Source organism: Zootermopsis nevadensis, unplaced genomic scaffold (assembly GCF_977971745.1).
Source record: "Zootermopsis nevadensis isolate Lab colony 2312 unplaced genomic scaffold, Znev_1.0 Znev_ptg000005l, whole genome shotgun sequence".
Taxonomy (NCBI): Eukaryota; Metazoa; Arthropoda; class Insecta; order Blattodea; family Termopsidae; genus Zootermopsis; species Zootermopsis nevadensis.
Window position 1 is genome coordinate 3860309 of NW_028259137.1, and position 18413 is coordinate 3878721.

General features: G+C 35.5%; 1 protein-coding gene across 5 annotated transcripts in view; it reads right to left on the bottom strand.

The window, feature by feature from the left end:
- The window catches only part of LOC110841259 (neurotrimin), a 497850-nt gene that overhangs the window by 13211 nt on the left and 466226 nt on the right, over positions 1-18413 (bottom strand). For 4 of the 5 annotated variants that reach the window (XM_087343406.1, XM_087343407.1, XM_087343404.1 and 1 more), the window contains 3 exons: positions 14734-14799; positions 8103-8186; positions 1521-1631 (listed from right to left, as the gene is read on the bottom strand). In XM_087343406.1, the coding sequence (XP_087199532.1) occupies positions 1521-1631; positions 8103-8186; positions 14734-14799 (261 nt within the window). The remainder of the gene's footprint in view (positions 1-1520; positions 1632-8102; positions 8187-14733; positions 14800-18413) is intronic. The other variant, XM_087343405.1, reaches the window with a different exon arrangement.

Genomic DNA, 18413 nt, shown 5'->3' on the forward strand with positions numbered 1-18413 from the left:
TTTGAAATGACGACAGTTAGTTAAATTACGCGTTAAAATAATATGTGGGTCACTGTGACCTCAGCTACCAGACAGAAAAGTAGACGTAGTCAAATGAGTAACAATTTACATTAATTGAATAAATTTTTTTTGGATATTATCCATCGTCTAGTAAATATAAAACGTAAAACGACGTTTCGGAGATGGGACTCTATCTCCGTCTTCAGGTTCCTACTCAGTTGGGCCCACTAGATAGAGCTAATCCCTATCTCCGGAACTAATAAAAATCCAAAAAAATTTTTTATTCAATTGACTCTTCACCATCGTCAAGAAGTTTTAGATTTAATTTACATTAATTTTTCTACCATTTTCATACATACACTTAACTGACAGAAAAGCGTTTGTTTGTAAACGTAATGCAATTATAATTAAAGACAACCCTACACATAAACCAGAGTTATAGTAGACTGATTCCGAAAGTGTTTAAAACATGGAATAAAGTGCTATAGGAGAAAATACTTTTATGTTCTTTCAACGAAACGTGATCTTCAATATCATAATTTGTATTTATTTGTTTACGTATAGTTTATTTAACGACGTTTTTCAGTAGCTCAGATGATATAGCGTCGAAAGAAAAGTTGAGAGAATGTGGAATAAAGCGGTCGTGGCCTGATAAGGTACTGTTTCGGAATTTGCCTGGAGACACAAAGAAAAACCACGAACACCTCGAGTCATATAACTTGTAGTAAATCGTAAGGGACTGGGGCAGGTGGGTTAAGAAATAAGTTAATTATTACGTAAATCAATGCCAATTAATTAATTTTCAAACAACGCGTAACTTACAATGATACAAAAAACCTGTTTAACTATTTTCTCCTATCGAAGTAAGAAATTAACCAGTGCTGGAGAGCTCAGTTGTTCTCTGTTACACTGAGAACGTTAAATTATGGAAGAATCTAAAAATTGCAATTAGACAGAATGAAATCCACAACTACAAGATCGAAATATTCAGTAGGTAACCACATTCTTACAGATACAACAATTTTTTTTAAAGACAATTAAATAGTAGCATATGGACATTTGTTCTATTAATTATTACAACAGTAATAAATTTCCTTACATTTAAGGCCGCATTATTCGACTGAAATACTAGCACTGAATTCATAACAATTATTTCAACCCAACGTCATATTGAGTCACGACGAAGACGTATACAGTGTTTTTAAAAAGACGGTCTAATTTTAATTACATAACTAAAATTATTATATTTGGCGTCTCAGAGTTTAGTAGTCTTGGGAGAATGTGCTGCCATAGGTGGCAATGCCACGAAGCAACACTGATCAAAATCGTGTGATAATAACGTAAATATTTTACCAGGTTTTGCATATGTTATGTGGATTTGTATAAAGTAATGAAATGATACGTAAAAACTTATAGTAGCTATTTTAAGTTACTGCTTAATAATAACATAGACACTAATTAAAATTCATATCGACAAAGTGTCGTAAGAGGAGCAAGGAGTTATGTCTTAGTGTACTTACATCCACTGCCATTCTGTGGCCACTCGTAAGAGACCCCTTTTCCGGTAGCATCCGGCGATGACTTCTGCTCGGATTTGTCTATTTCATTTATGTTCGACAGGTATTTGGATCCTAGAAATAAAAAAAACACAAACAACAGGCTTAGTTTTCCCCTAAATCTAGGCATCATACCATTAAGGTGTATAGAGGCGTGGAGTTCTGTGCGACATAGCGTTCAATGGTTAGCTTTGCGCTGTGACGAAATTTATTCCAAAAGAATGTTCATAAAACGTAATGTACTAACCATTTAAAGCCAGATGGTAACTACATCTACCAGCTACTTTTATAATCAGTAACTCTTCATTTTGCATTCATGTTTCGTACGATTCTCACTGTAAACAGCGATTATTTCCTTAAACAGCGTTAAACAGTTGATCTTCGTAATGGTGAAGTGTTGTGTTTACTTCGCGGTACGGACCGAATTCTTAAATACGTAATATTTAGACGAGGTTTCACTTCAAAAGGTTAACCAGTTGATCTTTTTAATGGTGAAGAGTTGTGTTTACTTCGCGGTACGGACTGAATTCTTAAATACGTAATATTTAGACGAGCTTTGACTTAAACAGCGTTAACCAGTTGATCATTGCAATGGTGAAGAGTTGTGTTTACTTCGCGGTACGGACTGAATTCTTAAATACGTAATATTTAGACGAGCTTTGACTTAAACAGCGTTAACCAGTTGATCATTGCAATGGTGAAGAGTTGTGTTTACTTCGCGGTACGGACTGAATTCTTAAATACGTAATATTTAGACGAGCTTCGACTTCAAAGGGTTAACCAGTTGATCTTCGTAATGGTGAAGTGTGGTGTTTTCTTCGCGGTACGGACTGGATTATTATTATTTAAATGAGTTTAGGCTTCAAAGGGCTGAATAATACATCAAATCTGGTTTCATTCTTGGCCACCTTTCATATTTGTCGCCGTGAGAACCTCAAATCAACCACTTAGCATATCAAGCCTGAAGTTTCGCCGTGCTCAGGAGGCAAATTCTTTGTCTTGGCTGTGTGACATGTAGCCTAACAAACTCGGTATGACGCACAGAGTTAGACCATCACTCTGTGTTGCATTAAATATTCAGTGATAAATTCAGGCTCTGATGATAAAATGAGATGGAATTTAAGCTGAAGGTTTTTGATAGTGAGGAACCCTGGTGTGGACGGAAATAATGGTTACCAAGGCAACTGCGAATCCAATGAATAATAATTTGCGGACAGCCGACAGGAGGTACTTCTAGTCAGGCTTGGGAACTTGAAGCTACGAAACGTCGCGTAGGACACAAGATACAGATCCCTTGATCGGCCACATATTCAGAACAGGGCCCGATGAGAAGTTATTACCAAAACGGTAATTAAACTCATTTAAATAAAGATAGGGGCTGTTTATTCAGCAACTGAGCGACCACCAAATTCTTAAGAAGAAATCTGCTCTGCGGAGTTACTTTAAAATATTTGCTTGCGATAGGCGATGACATGGAATATTTGACAAAGATAACAGAATAAAGACTGAATTTTATATGCAAATATATAAATGACAATTCGTGTAACTTTCTACATTTTATCAATTCAAATCTTATTACAATTTATTTAAGCAACTTATAGCCTAAATTAATAACTACAGTCTTGAACCTGTGGACATAATTCAGTATAATCCTACTGTCCATGTAATTGCAGCTGATTCGAAGGTACGAAAAGATGAATTAAGTGTAACTGTAAACACTTTGTCGAAACGTCTTGGTTTCCGTGTGAGTCTTGAGGTTCTCAAGGCGGTAAAAAAAGACGATGTTATTTTTCTCGGTTATAACGCTATGTAGACTCGTACGAAGACTGAGAAAGTACGTTTCTCCACGAACGAGTCTACACTGCGTCACAGAGCGCATAAATGTAGTCGCTTTGGTTTATGATCGGCCCAACAGGAAACTGATAAATATATATATGCATATTTCAAGTGTCAATACTTTAAATTTGCACCCTAGAGTATACTCGTCGCGTAATCAAACATATTTTTGAAACTGTTTTAATTATTCGAAGTTATTTAAAACCTACGTACATAATTCGAAAGCAATTTTCGTGCGTGAAGGATTTATTGTTAATCAACATATACTAGTTGTGCATAAATTATATAATACGACTCTTAGAAATACAAACGTCGAAATTTTCTTTATGAGAAGGTGAAATCAAGCTTGTGGAAAAATACTCGAATAGCTTTTCATATATATTTAACAACTGGACAAATTTTAAACACCATTTCGAGACATTTCTGTGTCGTCTGCTAACCTAACCAGCACACATCTGCTTTACATATTAGATCCACGTGTTACTATGAAATTAGTATAACAATATTTTTTTCATTTATATTATTTTGGGAACGTATATTTCGGCCTTCTGGATAATACTGTCACGTAGTCTTGTACGTAATTACAAAAGTTTCATAGGAACCTTTCATCTCCATCTTCCTAGTAAGCTAGAATACAAGATTTATTTTTTTTTGTTATTTTTAAGACATTTATATTAAATTGAAAGCAGACTAACTACAATATATACAGGACGTAGGCATGAAAATGATTTAATAATATTTTACTCTATTCTGTAAATAAATTACGTGATGTAAAACGCTGAAGACTGAAAACAATGCAGAATTTAAAATAAATAAAATAAAACAGTAAAACATACTCCACTCGTGGATCCCTTGGGTACATCACGCGGACAATTTATAGAACACTTCAAGTTTGCATGTACTTTGTTAAAAATTTTAACCATACCTAACTCTGTTGACTTTTTGATATGAAATCACAGGCTGAATGATTTTCCCCATTTCATCTTAATATCTATGACTTACTCAGGGTTAAATTAAATTATTGAAAAAAATCATATTATATCCACCCTAGTCTGAGCTGTGGATGCTATGATATTTAGAGAGGAGTTCCATATCAGTATTCTGTTGATTTTGACATGGAAATTGGATGTCAAGTCTGCATTTCAATTCTTCATATAGTATAGTTATTTTTGACAAAACCTCATCTCCTGTTGGTACTGGTTTATATAAGACGATATGCTCGGCATACAAATCGAAAAGAGAGACCAAGTAGAATCTTCAGTACCAAAGCCGTACGAATGGATTCGAAGCCGTCTCTATTATACTTCCGAGGTTTTCCCGTTCTTGTGCTACGTTTGCCTTTCTGATTTCGTAATAAGTTCGTCTTTCCCTGTATCCTATTATCTGGGCTACGTAGAGACTGGTACATGGGGTGAGGTAGGGGTGGGTGTTGGGGGTTGCGCTCTATACCATCCATCTCCCCCCCCCCAACCCCCATATATTTTTTCTCCTACCCTTTAAAAAGACCCAGCATTCCTGATTTCGAAATCAGTTGAACATCTGCTACGAGATGCGCCTTCTGGCTTCGAAACGAGAGGAGAGCGAACCAAAAGAGAATTTCAAATGAACATCGCAATTAATGCTAAGTGGCAGAGGGGAGCAACTTTTCATTAAAGCCTGGAAGAAAGGAAAGAGACTCCTCCCCTTCCTACCACACCCTTGTCTTCAGATATCCTCCCTTCACGTCTTGTTATCTTCTATTTCATTATCCCCTGCAGGTATCCGATCTTACCGAATGTCTTACACAATGTACTAGCCCCTTGCCTGTTAGACAACAGCTCAAGACGATCTGTAAGTGCACAGTCGAATTATTTTATGGTAGCCGTCACAAAAACGCGTTTCAAGGTCACCGACGAAAATCAACTTTCTTCTCCTCATTCTGTCGCAGACAATACAGCGTTGCCAGCTTTGGTACGCTGCGAGTTCTGAGCTGTCGTAACTCGCGCAGGCTCAGCTGTTTCAAACGCTATATAAATTTTATATGAGTTTGAAGGAAGATATTTGGCGACGGCTGGTAAACGGCTTCATGTAACACGGGAAATCGTGTCCGAGGTGTTTTATAGAAATTAATAGGTAAAATGTGTGTGCAGAACCGATATGAAACAAAGAGTATCATATAACATCACTATCGTATTGTACAGCGAATATGTGTTTGAAAAATGCATTTGTATTCAGAATTGTTAGAAGGACCACTTAAAATCACCATGTTCCTTTTGAATCCTTAAACAAGGTGTCAACCACACTCCGTCATTCGCGTGTAGTTCTGAATCAGTAATGAAGCTACAAGCCAATTAATAATAAATTGTCACAACTAAATTACACGTCAACGGTAATTAAAAGTCGTCCGAATGTGTTAATTTAACGGAATTTTATCCAAGAACAATTTTTTTCCCCAGAAAGCGAGTTAATCATCAGATTTTGACAATGGCAAATCCTAAGCTCGCGGCCTATTAGGACTATAAAGATATAATAGAGTTCACAAATTCCCGTTTCTAGTGGGTACTATCACGAACAAGACAAATCTAGTCCCCGCTTTCACAAAAAAATTCTTCAATCTCTAAATGGTCGTCACCTGTTTGTGTTTCCTGGTTAAAATTTTGTGTAGATTTCTCACCAATAATATTTAAATTCAATTCTTTATTTTAACTCACTTACATTACAGAGTCAGTACAAGAATATGAAATAAATACAGAGTACATAAACAATAAAATATGAAAACTAAATTAAACTGTATACATACAGGTGTCCCAAAAACCTGTATATATGATACGTTACGGAATATGAACTGTGTTCTTGATCTCCGTACGTTGTGTTAACGAGGAGAACGTAGTTTGGTACGGACTTAACATACGACCCTGTAATATATTTATTATAATTCAGATACGAAAAATGACAGAGGGTCGATTGAATTTCGAGAAACGAAAATCCATTAAACGTGTGTATACATTTTTTGGATACTCTTATAATTATTCAGTCTAGTTTCGTCTCCATGTTTTATTGTTTTCGGTACTATAATCAATGTGGACACTTAAGATGTACAGAAAACGAAGGGGGAACGTGTCTTCAAAGGAGACAGTGTTTTTGCCCCAAATTTTTTTTTTAAAAAATTCTGCATATATCATTTGCAGCAAAGACGCACCAAGCTAAAAAAAATTGTCTTACCGCGTTGAAATTAGAAAATTCTCTTATTTGCCTCGTAGGGACAAATATTTCGTTGCTTTAATATTGCCACAGCGAATTTTTGCCTCAAATCTGCTAGCAAAATACAGTCCAGTATCTCAGTGAGAATAACTGGTTCCAGTTGAAATTTAAACGAGTTACAAAATTCAAAGTAGCACCTCATAATATTCTGCACACACAGGGGCAAAGTTTAGCATTTTCTTTCTTAATTAACACGGCATGGAACACAAGTAAGTAACTCGTGAAACAAAAATATTTTGATTTCAGATACGCTGTGGTTTCAACGGCGTAACAAATATCGTAGTTTTAAATACTTTCAGTTTTGAAAAAAACAAAACTTTGTTAAATTACATCATTAACCACAATTACACACACCGCACCAGCTTAGATAAATCCGCACGTAATTTGAAAATCACTCTCCATCGCCTAGCAAACGGCTTCTTGTTTATTCCTGTCCGTCCGTGGTCTTGAAATACGTGTTTCAGTCTATAAATTTAATATTATCATTTGTTAAATTCTCTTGCGTCGCAAATAACAACACACGGAGATGCTACAACGGAGATAAACCACGGATACAAAAGTTTGTGACTGGACTATAGAATACGGAATAAGTTATGAAGCGTAAAACATACAAATTAGTACACGAATTTCTTGGTTTGGTACCGGTCATAAATGTAATGGGTTTCTTTAGTAAAGTGTATACGTATCTCTTTTACTGACAGATAAATTTCCCCCAAAACATTACGCCTAACTTCATTACAGAGTGAAATTGCTGAGTGGAACATAATGAGACAATGTTCTGGCCAAATTCGGGGGTCCGATCCCTGAAGAATTTAAGGTGAAAAATAAACTGGATGGCATTAAATCTGGCGATGTATTCAGGAACCTTCATCAAAGTACCCATTTTTCATTTAAAGTAAACGGTTCATTTCGATAGGAAATTGGAATTTATAAAATTGTTTGGTTCATTCTGGTAGTAATCTGTCAAGATCCAGGAAGTATGGTCTGGGATACGTCCATATGCTGTCAAGTTAGTTTCGGCAACCAAGATATTTGGTTACCGTAAGCATGCTATCGCTACCACAGAACCAAATTTTGAAAGAGGGCCAACAGAATCTAAACCAGCTTTTTCACGGGACACCTAGACCACCGAAAAGGGAAAACTGTGACCTGAAGATGGCTGTCTTTCTGGTTAGTAGCGCTGTGTAGTCTAACAAAAGTTTAAGAATGTTTCGGCGGTCAATGCTGCCTCCATCATCAGGGCGATAAGTGAAAATTTCAAATAGTACATAACTTTGGTATCTATAAAAGAGGGAGTTGAGTGGGCTTTAGGGTTAAGCTGGACGTGGCGGGAATCAAATACCGGCCATTAAACTTTACCTCTCGAATGTTGAGGCAACGACCTAAGAGTTTATCTTTTCTGCTTCGCTGTAGAAAATAACACTTGTGTTACGAAGTGAATTAGATAAATTTAATGACAGTGGTTCTTACCTTTCTCCGCCAGGTGTCCGCTGAGCGAACTAGGATTGCTGTAGACGGAATTATTCATCTCGCCTGTACCATCCAAGGGTTGATCTGAAACAAAGCAGAGAGATTACAGGAATGCGACTTTTACTGTGTTACATCTACTCTGAGTAAGTCAGTTAATTACGTCGTTTTCATAACAACTAAGAAACCCGCTGTATCACTAGCGAACATCGCAATGCCATCCTTATCTCTCGCTCAACGTCAGAGCACGCGTGGATTAAGTCAGTCACAGCTGAGCACCGTCAAAACACAGGACTTATTTCGGAAAGTACTTAAAGTTATCAATATTGCTTCGTGTTGTATACAAGTAAGTGTCTTTAAACTTAGTGTCCCCTGCCAAATAGAGGAAATTCTGTTTGTATGTCTTCACTAGAGGTCAACGGATTGAATAACGTGTCATGAGTTGAAAGTAAAGTTTATTCAACCTCAGTTTTTTAACAACAAAATAAAAACAACGCAAATGTTTGTAAACGTAAAATGAAATTAGTTATTTACTAATCATTATAAAATATAATATTCGTGATTACATCGTTTCACGAAAAATGTCACGAGTGGCTTTAAAGACATTTATTTATAAGGAAAATAAGTTCTAAAAATTCAGCGTACGAAACTGCAGTCAATGACCTAATTCCTAAGAATATGGTCCTTCTTAAGCAGCTAAGATTAGCTGAACTAGTAAAGAAATTTTCCACCTTTCATGAAACACGAAGGTCCATTACACTGTTCATAACAGCCCTCCACTGGCCTATACCACGAGTCAGCTGTAGGCAGTCAACGCCATATTTCTTTACGATCACAGTTCAACTTTGTAAGCCGAAACCAACATGGATAACAGAGCGTCAATGTTAGTTAAGTCATGTCATGTCTTGATTTTTTAATTTTAATAGACTAATAGTTGATTTAACGCACAAGTTATGAAACGTCTTAATTTCTCTCAAAACCTCCTGTTAGTTTATTCGTCTCAGTTCCTTATATTTTCCTCAGACACTCATTTTACAAAACCCTTAATATCACGTACTGTTTGTGTTTGCTCGACTTCATAAATGATACATGAATTTTGAAGTTATAAATAAACGCGATAATAATATTTGGTATATGTAAGTAACTAACAATAATATTGCAGTGTGGTTTATAAAAAAAACTATTTGGTACACATTTAATAAGGAGATCTAGGTTGAACACTAATAATAAAAAAGTGTGAAGAAAATTTCGAATAGACGAGAAATATAAACAGACACCTGTTTTAACAAAAAATGTTTATAAATTCTGTACAAATAAATTTTATAAGATTATCAGATTAAAAAGCGATTATTCACCTAAGCATCGTTACGTAGTTGATCTCTGTAATGTTTATGAGTTATTTTTCCTTTGTGATACAGAATAAATTCTTAGAAGCAATTTAAACCCCTTCTCTGGACCAGACTGACAACCCACACGATGTAACGACGAATAGGAACAGATGTGAAGAAGATTATGGAAGTAGACGTGGATAATCTGATAATCTGCTTATTAATATATTATATTGTACTACCGAATCAAATGCACTGAAAACTATCGATAAACTCTGTGGCACACGTGTTAGGGAAACCTAGGGGATGTATAAATTCCTCTATTGTCTGCCGGACCGCTGGCTAGTAGTCAGTGTGCATAGAGAAGGTCCTGGGACCGGCCATCTCGACACAGGTTTTCCTCTGTCTTCAAGCAAATGCTGAGATGTTTCTCATGCAGCCCTCACGATTTAAATTTCATCAAAATTTACCACCCCTTACTACGAAGGCTACCAAATTACTTACTTAACTTTCAAAATTATAGATTCAACATTCACTAACAAGCAAATCAAAATACATTCGTCTCAGTTATCAATTATCACCTTAACGTCTTCAATCTAATTCTATCCCTATCAGAAGGACGAACGAGCATTGTCTGGGAACCTTCTAAAACTGAGATGCTCTCTAACCGCCACAAAATGTCTCAAAATTTTTTCTTGTTAATTTTATCAAATTTTCCTCATTCGGCTTAAAATTGTTTCAAAGTGTCATGGCGAGCGTGCTGAGAAAAATACCAACGTCATTACCAGAAATAAATGCCACTCGTCTGATATGTAGCAATTAAAATTTCAAACATAACTACCCTGATTTGCTAATTTCTATAACTTTAACATTGACCTCGTCAGGGCATCTGAAGTTATTTCGAGATCGGTAAGGGATATTAATTACGCAAGTTAAATTAATTATGTATTTACTGTATTTACAGAGTCGAATCAAACTGTAAATTTCACGGACATTGAGTAGAATAAGAATTTAAGTGACTTTCAAATACGAACTATATCAGAAGATCGCTGTCTTCTGGGTTGTAGCGCCGTGTAGTGTGGTAGAAGTTTACCGACGTTTCAGACTACACGGCGTTACAACCCGGAAGACAGCTGTATACGGACTCACCGCCCTGAAAACCCAAAATCCTACGAAATACATAAGATTTACCTCACATTTTATTATTTTCATAAAAGTATTCATTTTTCAAACTTGCATGCTCCACACTGCAGAACGTTTCACGTCAATGTTATTGAAAAAATCAGGGACTTTTTCATTTTGTCGTAGTATAAAAGGTTCTACTTTCCTGACATCAGGGATTATGTTGCAAACCTGTGGTCGAACATTAAAAAAAAAGACTGCAAATTATAGAAAAACTTAGTGTAATCTCCACAGACAAGTTCAATTGAGAGGCATTGGAATTTTACCAAAATACTATTAGTTTGTAATAATGATTTCGTTTATGATACATGGGATATATGATGTGGTTAATGTTCTGTCATATTCACATTCTATGTTATGTTATGTTGTACAGCAAAATATATTTCATTAGATTTGTGGCTATTTATTCCACTACCTCAGAGTTTTCCTTATTCTTCCAAAATATACTAAGACATTTGACTCTGCGTATCTTGGAACAAAATTGAAATATCTTATTGTAAATACTACGAAAGAAAAAATATGTTTTCAAAATTAAATAAATGGGGGAACATCACACACTTCTAGATAATATTATAACACACCTTTTCACACAAAAGATATTTGAAGCTACATGCTTCTCCTGAAAAATTAGTCATCAGTTAAAAGGAGTAATGATTTCAAGTTTCAAGGCACGTACTCTCCAATAATTCGGAGGGAGAGACTGCGTAACTGCGTAAGAGTGTACAGAGCTACACTGAACATTTAAGTTCCCTGCCCATGTTTCGAGAGACAACAAAGTCAGCTTCCAAACCACTTCTGCCTCTGAATTAACATTTACTGTTGACGGAATATTACAGAAAGTTCACTCAAGTAACGAAGTACGAGCCAAAGGTTTAGAGTAATAACAAACCGGCTGTAACAATATAAGATTACGAAACGCGTGCAAACAAGTGGAACATCGTCCCTGCGTCATTACGACGACTGGGTAACTGCCCTCTTTGTGCAGAGAAGCATTATGGTCCGAAGTAGCAATTTCCTTGCCGTGGAGAACACCAGGAACTTAACTTCCGCAAAACCAAGTCACTGGTCTGTCCTCTTAACCTTTATATTCAAATATCATTACTGTGATAACGTTTCTTCGTTATATAAGTCCTTTGTCTCAATATTCTGTGGGCATTTTTCGCCCAGTAACAGTACTGACACCTAGCGAAGTTCTAATGACACACCTGAATGCGCAATGTACCTAGAAATTACAAAGCGATCTGTAATAAATGAAGTTGACTGTATCCTCGTATGTTACGCCGCGTGGTTTGGTCTAACTTTACCGACGTTTCAGAGGTGATTACCGCTTCCATCATCAGGACCATTATGATGGCAATAAACACTTATAAAACGTTGGTATATTTCAACGAATTAATTTCAAGCTTCTATAAAACTACACGACGTAACAACCCAGAAGACAAGACATCTTCAGACTCACAGCCGTGAGAACCTACAATCTCACAGAGAAAGGAATTTCAAATATCAACTTTAAATTTCAATAGCAAAACTTATAAATCCTGATTATAACGCTGTGCAAGAAAGCTTCGCTCCAAAAAGATATTTAATATTTAAATTTTCTCGTAAAATAATGGTATTTTCCCTTAATGGAGATCAGAGGCGCTATGTTGAGAGGCTGAAACGAGGTGTTAATATTCCCCTTTAGCAGAATCATATTGTTCTTCGCCACAGATCAACAGGCAGGGTTACTGAATAACACAACAGCGTTTATAAAACCCTAAACCCTACTACGCATGCGTGACAATGCACACGGGGTCTAAGTATGAAGATAAATACATTTGTAAATAAGATGATTAATTATTGCAGACTGATTTTGAAAACAAGACTTTTGAGATAACTTTCTTTTTAATTAGACACATCATAACCATAATTAGTATAATATAAAAACTTGATTGACTTTATCTGAAGCCAGCCAAATGGATGAAGCCCCTAACCTAAAACCTAGATCATGATCTAGTGTTGTTTGATCAGGGATATGACACTTTATGAGAAGGTGGGTAGATGATAACGGAGCAGTGGTCGAATTGCACAGATAAACGAAAAATTCGACGAAAAACCTAACCTATACAACGTCACTTCGTCCACAGAGAATCTGACTGGATTTTACCCGGAATTAAACCCGGATCTTTGTGACGATAAGCCAACGTATAGTCAACAGAGCTACAGCAAAACGAATTATAATTAATTACAGTATAAAATCCAATTATTTTATTTTCACGAAAAGCACAGCTAGTAATTAACGATAAGTATAAGAAATACAGAGGATTTGTAGTTTATCATATTCTGAGGTCACGTAGCGTAGAGTGACAGTCACTACGACCGCGAAGTAGCTAGAAAAATTTATGAAAATATTATCAGAAATGCTGAGATTTGAAATACATAACAACTGAGGCATACATGAAGGTAACATTCGTATGGGATTCGTGGAAGATGACGGACGTTTCAGAGGTGTGTCTTGCCTTATCGTGAAGGCAGTACGCACCTATGAAACGTCGGTCTCTCCTCCCGGCTGTAAAATACAAAGTACGTACTTAAAAATGTTTTTCTTGATACTAGACACCGTTAAATCTACATCGATATATAAAGTATCAAATAGATATAATAGCCATCTAATGCATAATTTTTTCAAAACGCAGAGTAATTAAAATTAAAATCAGAGTACAAGACATGGAATGTTTCGGTAATTTCAATTTGTCATATCCAGGGGTTACACGTAAGTAATTTGCCCAGGAATTTTAGAATTTTGTAATGTAGGCCTAATTTTGATCTCGATGAAATTGAATTTTACGAAAACCCGGAATCAACGAACATGGCGTATTTAATATTTCTGAATGCACCTTGCAGAGAACGAATGAGGGTGTTATGCATTCTGGCACGGAATAAATTTTCCGAGATTGTTTTATCTTGTCCCGGAAGTCACGAGTTGCCATAGCAGCTGACTCGATCTAATGCCATTATCAAATAATAAAAAAAATTATGTGATTAATATTTTATTTTATTTAGTGTTCTGTCTGAGGACAGGTCCATATGAACAGGATCCTTCCATCCTTTTCTCGGACTGGGACCTGTTCATATACGTTCTTGGCAGATGATCCAGAAGTGGTTTGCCATTGCCTTCTTCTGTGTGTGAATGGAGTAATTGTTGGGATGCCACGGAGGAAAACTCCGTGTTGCCTAGACCACGGCCTTGCCCAACACAAGTTATAAATTCGGGCACCGCCGGGAATCGAACCCGAGACCCCCCCGAGGATTACAAGGCCAGCGTTCTAACCTCTAGACCACCGTGGTGGTCGTGATTAATATATAAAACATAAATTGTCGATCAACCGCGCGATCTTAAAATTTTACACTGAGTGTTATTATTAATTGTGGGTTGAGACGTCGTGTGGACGCGTGCGTAGATTACAACGTACCAGAAGCACATGCTGTTTCCATCTTCAGGACGTCAACCCAGAAGAACAACTTTTACTTTGGTCTGGCATCTTCGTTCTGATGTGCCGACAAACCCGATGCTGACTTGTCAACTAGATTTTTCCTTTAAGCTTTTGTGGACTCGAGTGGGGAGGCTTTCAGGATCAAATCCTGTTACGCACAACCCAATTTTCCGTGTGTGAATAAGTAGGAGGTGTTCAGCGTTGAGTCACAGAATTTGCAAGTTTCAGTACGTGATGATGTGTATTACTCCAGTAGGCCTAGTGAACACCCGTGGAAAAGTAGAGCCAATTAATAATTTAGAACTAACCATACGTCTTCAGGACGAATTTACAGTATAAAATTCGTAGTGCTGAGGTTTTAACGGCGGTGAGTCCGAAGATGGCTGTCTTCTGGGTTGTAGCGCCCTGTAGTCTGGTAGAAGTTTACCGACGTTTCGGAGGTCCTTCCTGCCTCCATAATCAGGGCGATAATCTCTAACTCAAACCGATTCTACGCGCCCGGCTTACTCATCGCCCTGATGATGGAAGCAGGAAGTACCTCTGAAACGTCGGTAAACTTCTACCAGACTACACGGCGCTACAACCCAGAAGATTGTCGTCATCTAATTCCATCTCTTACCCTATCGTTGAGTGAGTAACGCGTGTTCGTACCTGGGATCCTCCTCGGTGTCAGGTCCGTCGTTGTGGGTCCGGGTGTGGTTGAAGGCGGTGCAGATACTGGCACAGAGAAAGAAATACAACAAAAAGATAGGCAAAGTGTAAAGTAGTAAGTGTTAGTGTAGGAGAAAGGAACACACAAAGCTCTCACACAAAGCAGAATCGACCAGTCAAACATGTCGATCACAAGAGACACTTTAGTTATCAGCATGATTTGAACATTACTTTCGCTGTACTTAAAAATTGGATTAGCTTACATTTTTTTTAAAGACCTTGCAACATTGAAACACCCGGGCGTCTGAAACCCTTTTTTTGGTGATTTAGAAATATTTTTGTGTTAACTTCTGCTATAAAAAAAAATATATATAAAAATTTGAAAAGTATTATAAAATGAAAAAAGATGGGACAAATTCTAAAAATTCGTGTAGCTTAATTTAGAAGTCTCACGTACTCCGTTACTAAAATTAAAGGTGTCGATATTATAAATATTTAAATGTTAAGTCTTGCCACAAGATTGTTCCAATGGCTGGTGAATGAGAAGGTCAACTAAGACAACCAGCTTAGCTGTTTAACTGAACGACATCTATAAATCTTAATAGAAGGATTAAAGTAAGGTTTTACAAAGGCAAGTCTGCTATCCACCGTCATGTTCTACCATATTTTTTGAACTAAAACATAATAAAAGTGAATTACTCTTTCATGAACCTACTCAAAAAACGATAAGAGTACTTTATACGTACATCACAAAACGATTAAGTATACTTAATAAAACATAAGGTAGTATATTTGCGTCGTAAGAGACGTTCCAATTTGTAAATCGATCATTCAATGCGGAACGTGAAATGATATTTTAAATATTTTATTATCTTATTAAAATTGTGATTTGACGGAAAATATTACAATATTAACTTAATGAAACCTCAACATTGTTTAAAAGACGTATGTAAATTTTTTTTTGTACATTTAAAACGAACAGAGATAAATGTGTGATAAGCTGACGTAAAATAGTTGAACGTAATCTCAAATTTATAAACAAAATTGACAGCAATGAAAAGAGTAGATTTTAAATATCTGATTATTATTCCGTAATTATTTACAGAAAATGATACGAATTAACAAAACAGTCTGTAACTTAAAATGGTTAACAGTGACTCAGCTACTATGGGACACGAAGTTCACTTAAGTCCGTTCTGAAACCAACTAAGCCAGTTGCATCTGCATTCGTTTTATACACGTTGAAGAAAATGTACAAGATGTAGATTATGTAATTTCCTGGCAAAAGTAGGAATGCATATTATTTAATATTTTTAAGTTGAAAGTTTTACTTATCAGGTACAACACTGCGCGTCATTTAATTTTGCAAGTAGCTGAAACTTCTCCCCTTTTATAATTTATAATACTAAAAAATTACTGTTTCTTTGGTTTGGATGGATCGTAGTAAAATGCTTAAACAAATGAAAATTTCACAGGTACGCAGGAATTTTTGAATTAGGTGTGCAGATTCCAGGTTTATTTAAATAAATCACAATATGACGCACCTACAATATCTTTTATTGTTATTATTTTAGTAACTGTAAAATTGTTTTCTTAGACTTTGTTTAACGTACACTGCAAAAAAAAAACCCGTGGAATTTGTAAAGCTGAATCTTGTTTCTGTCTTCAGGCTAAAACTGAATATTTGTATCTTATATGCGTCATGTTTGTGTTTGATTAAATATATTTATTTTGTAAAGTCTATACACAAACGTTTGAAGTTTATTGGTGTTGTAAAAATTATATAATATTAAAACATTTTATTAAAATGTTTTAATAAATATATAATATTAAAACATTTTAATAAAATGTTTTAATAAATATATAATATTAAAACATTTTATTAAAATGTTTTAATAAATATATAATATTAAAACATTTTAATAAAATGTTTTAATAAATATATAATATTAAAACATTTTAATAAAATGTTTTAATAAATATATAATATTAAAACATTTTATTAAAATGTTTTAATATTATATAATTTTTACAACACCAATAAACTTCAAACGTTTGTGTATAGACTATACAAAATAAATATATTTAAAACTGAATAGCTAGCCTCAAAAATTATTATTACTAAGAAGACCTTGAGGCAAACGCAATTCATATTAACTCAAACCTTTATTAAAAATCGTAAAATAATTGTTCCCAGTAACATTAAATAAATATCACAAAACAGCCATTGGTTATTGTATTTATTTTTGTTTAAATGACGTGTGTGTGTGGAGGGGATAATGTTACAATGTTATTATGATAAATTTAAATTCTCTGGGGCGCTTTCTACCGACTGTCAGTGGTATTTTAACATCCGGTTATGGTCAAAAACCGTGATCTGGTGTAGATGTAAGCATAAAACTTTGTGCGGAAGCAAAATATAAAAGATAGTGCTCCAATTAAATAAATATTAAAAATATCTATTTTTTTTAAAATATAGCAACCTTCTATTATCAAAGACAACACAATTTAACACAGACGCTAATAACAAAGGAAAGTAATAATTTTTAATAACCGACGTTTCTATAGCCTACAAAAAGAAAAAAATATTTCAAAGAAACAGAAAATATGGAAATTAAATTAACTACTGAATGAAATGCAGCTCAGTTTGAATATAAAGTTGAAAACAAGTTCTAATGCCAGTAATTATTATTTCGAATTAAAGCTTTTTTTTCTCGATAATTTCGTACGTGGGACAACAAAAGACATCCCTTATACGGAAGTGTCTTGAGAAAGATCTTAACGTAGCATCGCTCAACGAATTTTTTTTTTAAAAAAAATACAGACTCCACTGAGCGGATACCAACGCAGACAGATACGCTGTAATACGGAATAACAATAATATAATAATATCAAAACCTGTGTACAAAGAAAAATAAATACTACTTATTCTATTTTTATACTTTATTTAAGTGCGTCGGATGACAGTGAATAATGAATTATAAAAGATGTCAAAAGGAAGTGGTCGTGACCTATTTAAGGACCCATCCCGGCAGGGGCGACACTGTGACACGCTTAACATGGTTTCTGCATAAACAGACGGAAAGACACGCGAGCAGAAACAAGGTTCTTTGATCCTATGTTTGTGGCCAGGTGTAAGAATTGCGAAGAAAGTTAGAGGAAAATTTTTCTGGTGGGTTGAAAAAAGCAGACGAAAGATTTCGACTCGAACACGTGTTGAGGTTAAGGAGAAATTTGGTGATGGTGTCCGCAACAACAGAACATTTAGCCTTGAGGCCCGATCATCGAATATATTTTATTATGCTTAAGTAGACAAAATTGTGGGCTTCCACATCAAATTACTTGAAAAATTAGACGATTAATAGAGTAAATAAATCACGTCTCTTCATTGTGTGATTGCTCTGTTAAAATACATATTATGAAACCGCCTTCAATTTACGTACTTTCGTAGTTTAAGAGAATGTAAACAATTTATTAACATGAAGATGGTTTTCTTCTGAGTTGTCGCGCCGCGTAATCTGTTAGTTTACCAACGTTTCAGAGGTCTTTACTGCTTCCATCATCAGGGCCATAATTCATCGACCAGACTACACAGCGCTACAACCCAGAAGGTAGCCATCTTCGGACTCACAGCTGTGAATACCTCAAATCCTCTTTACTGACGTACAATACTCATGGAA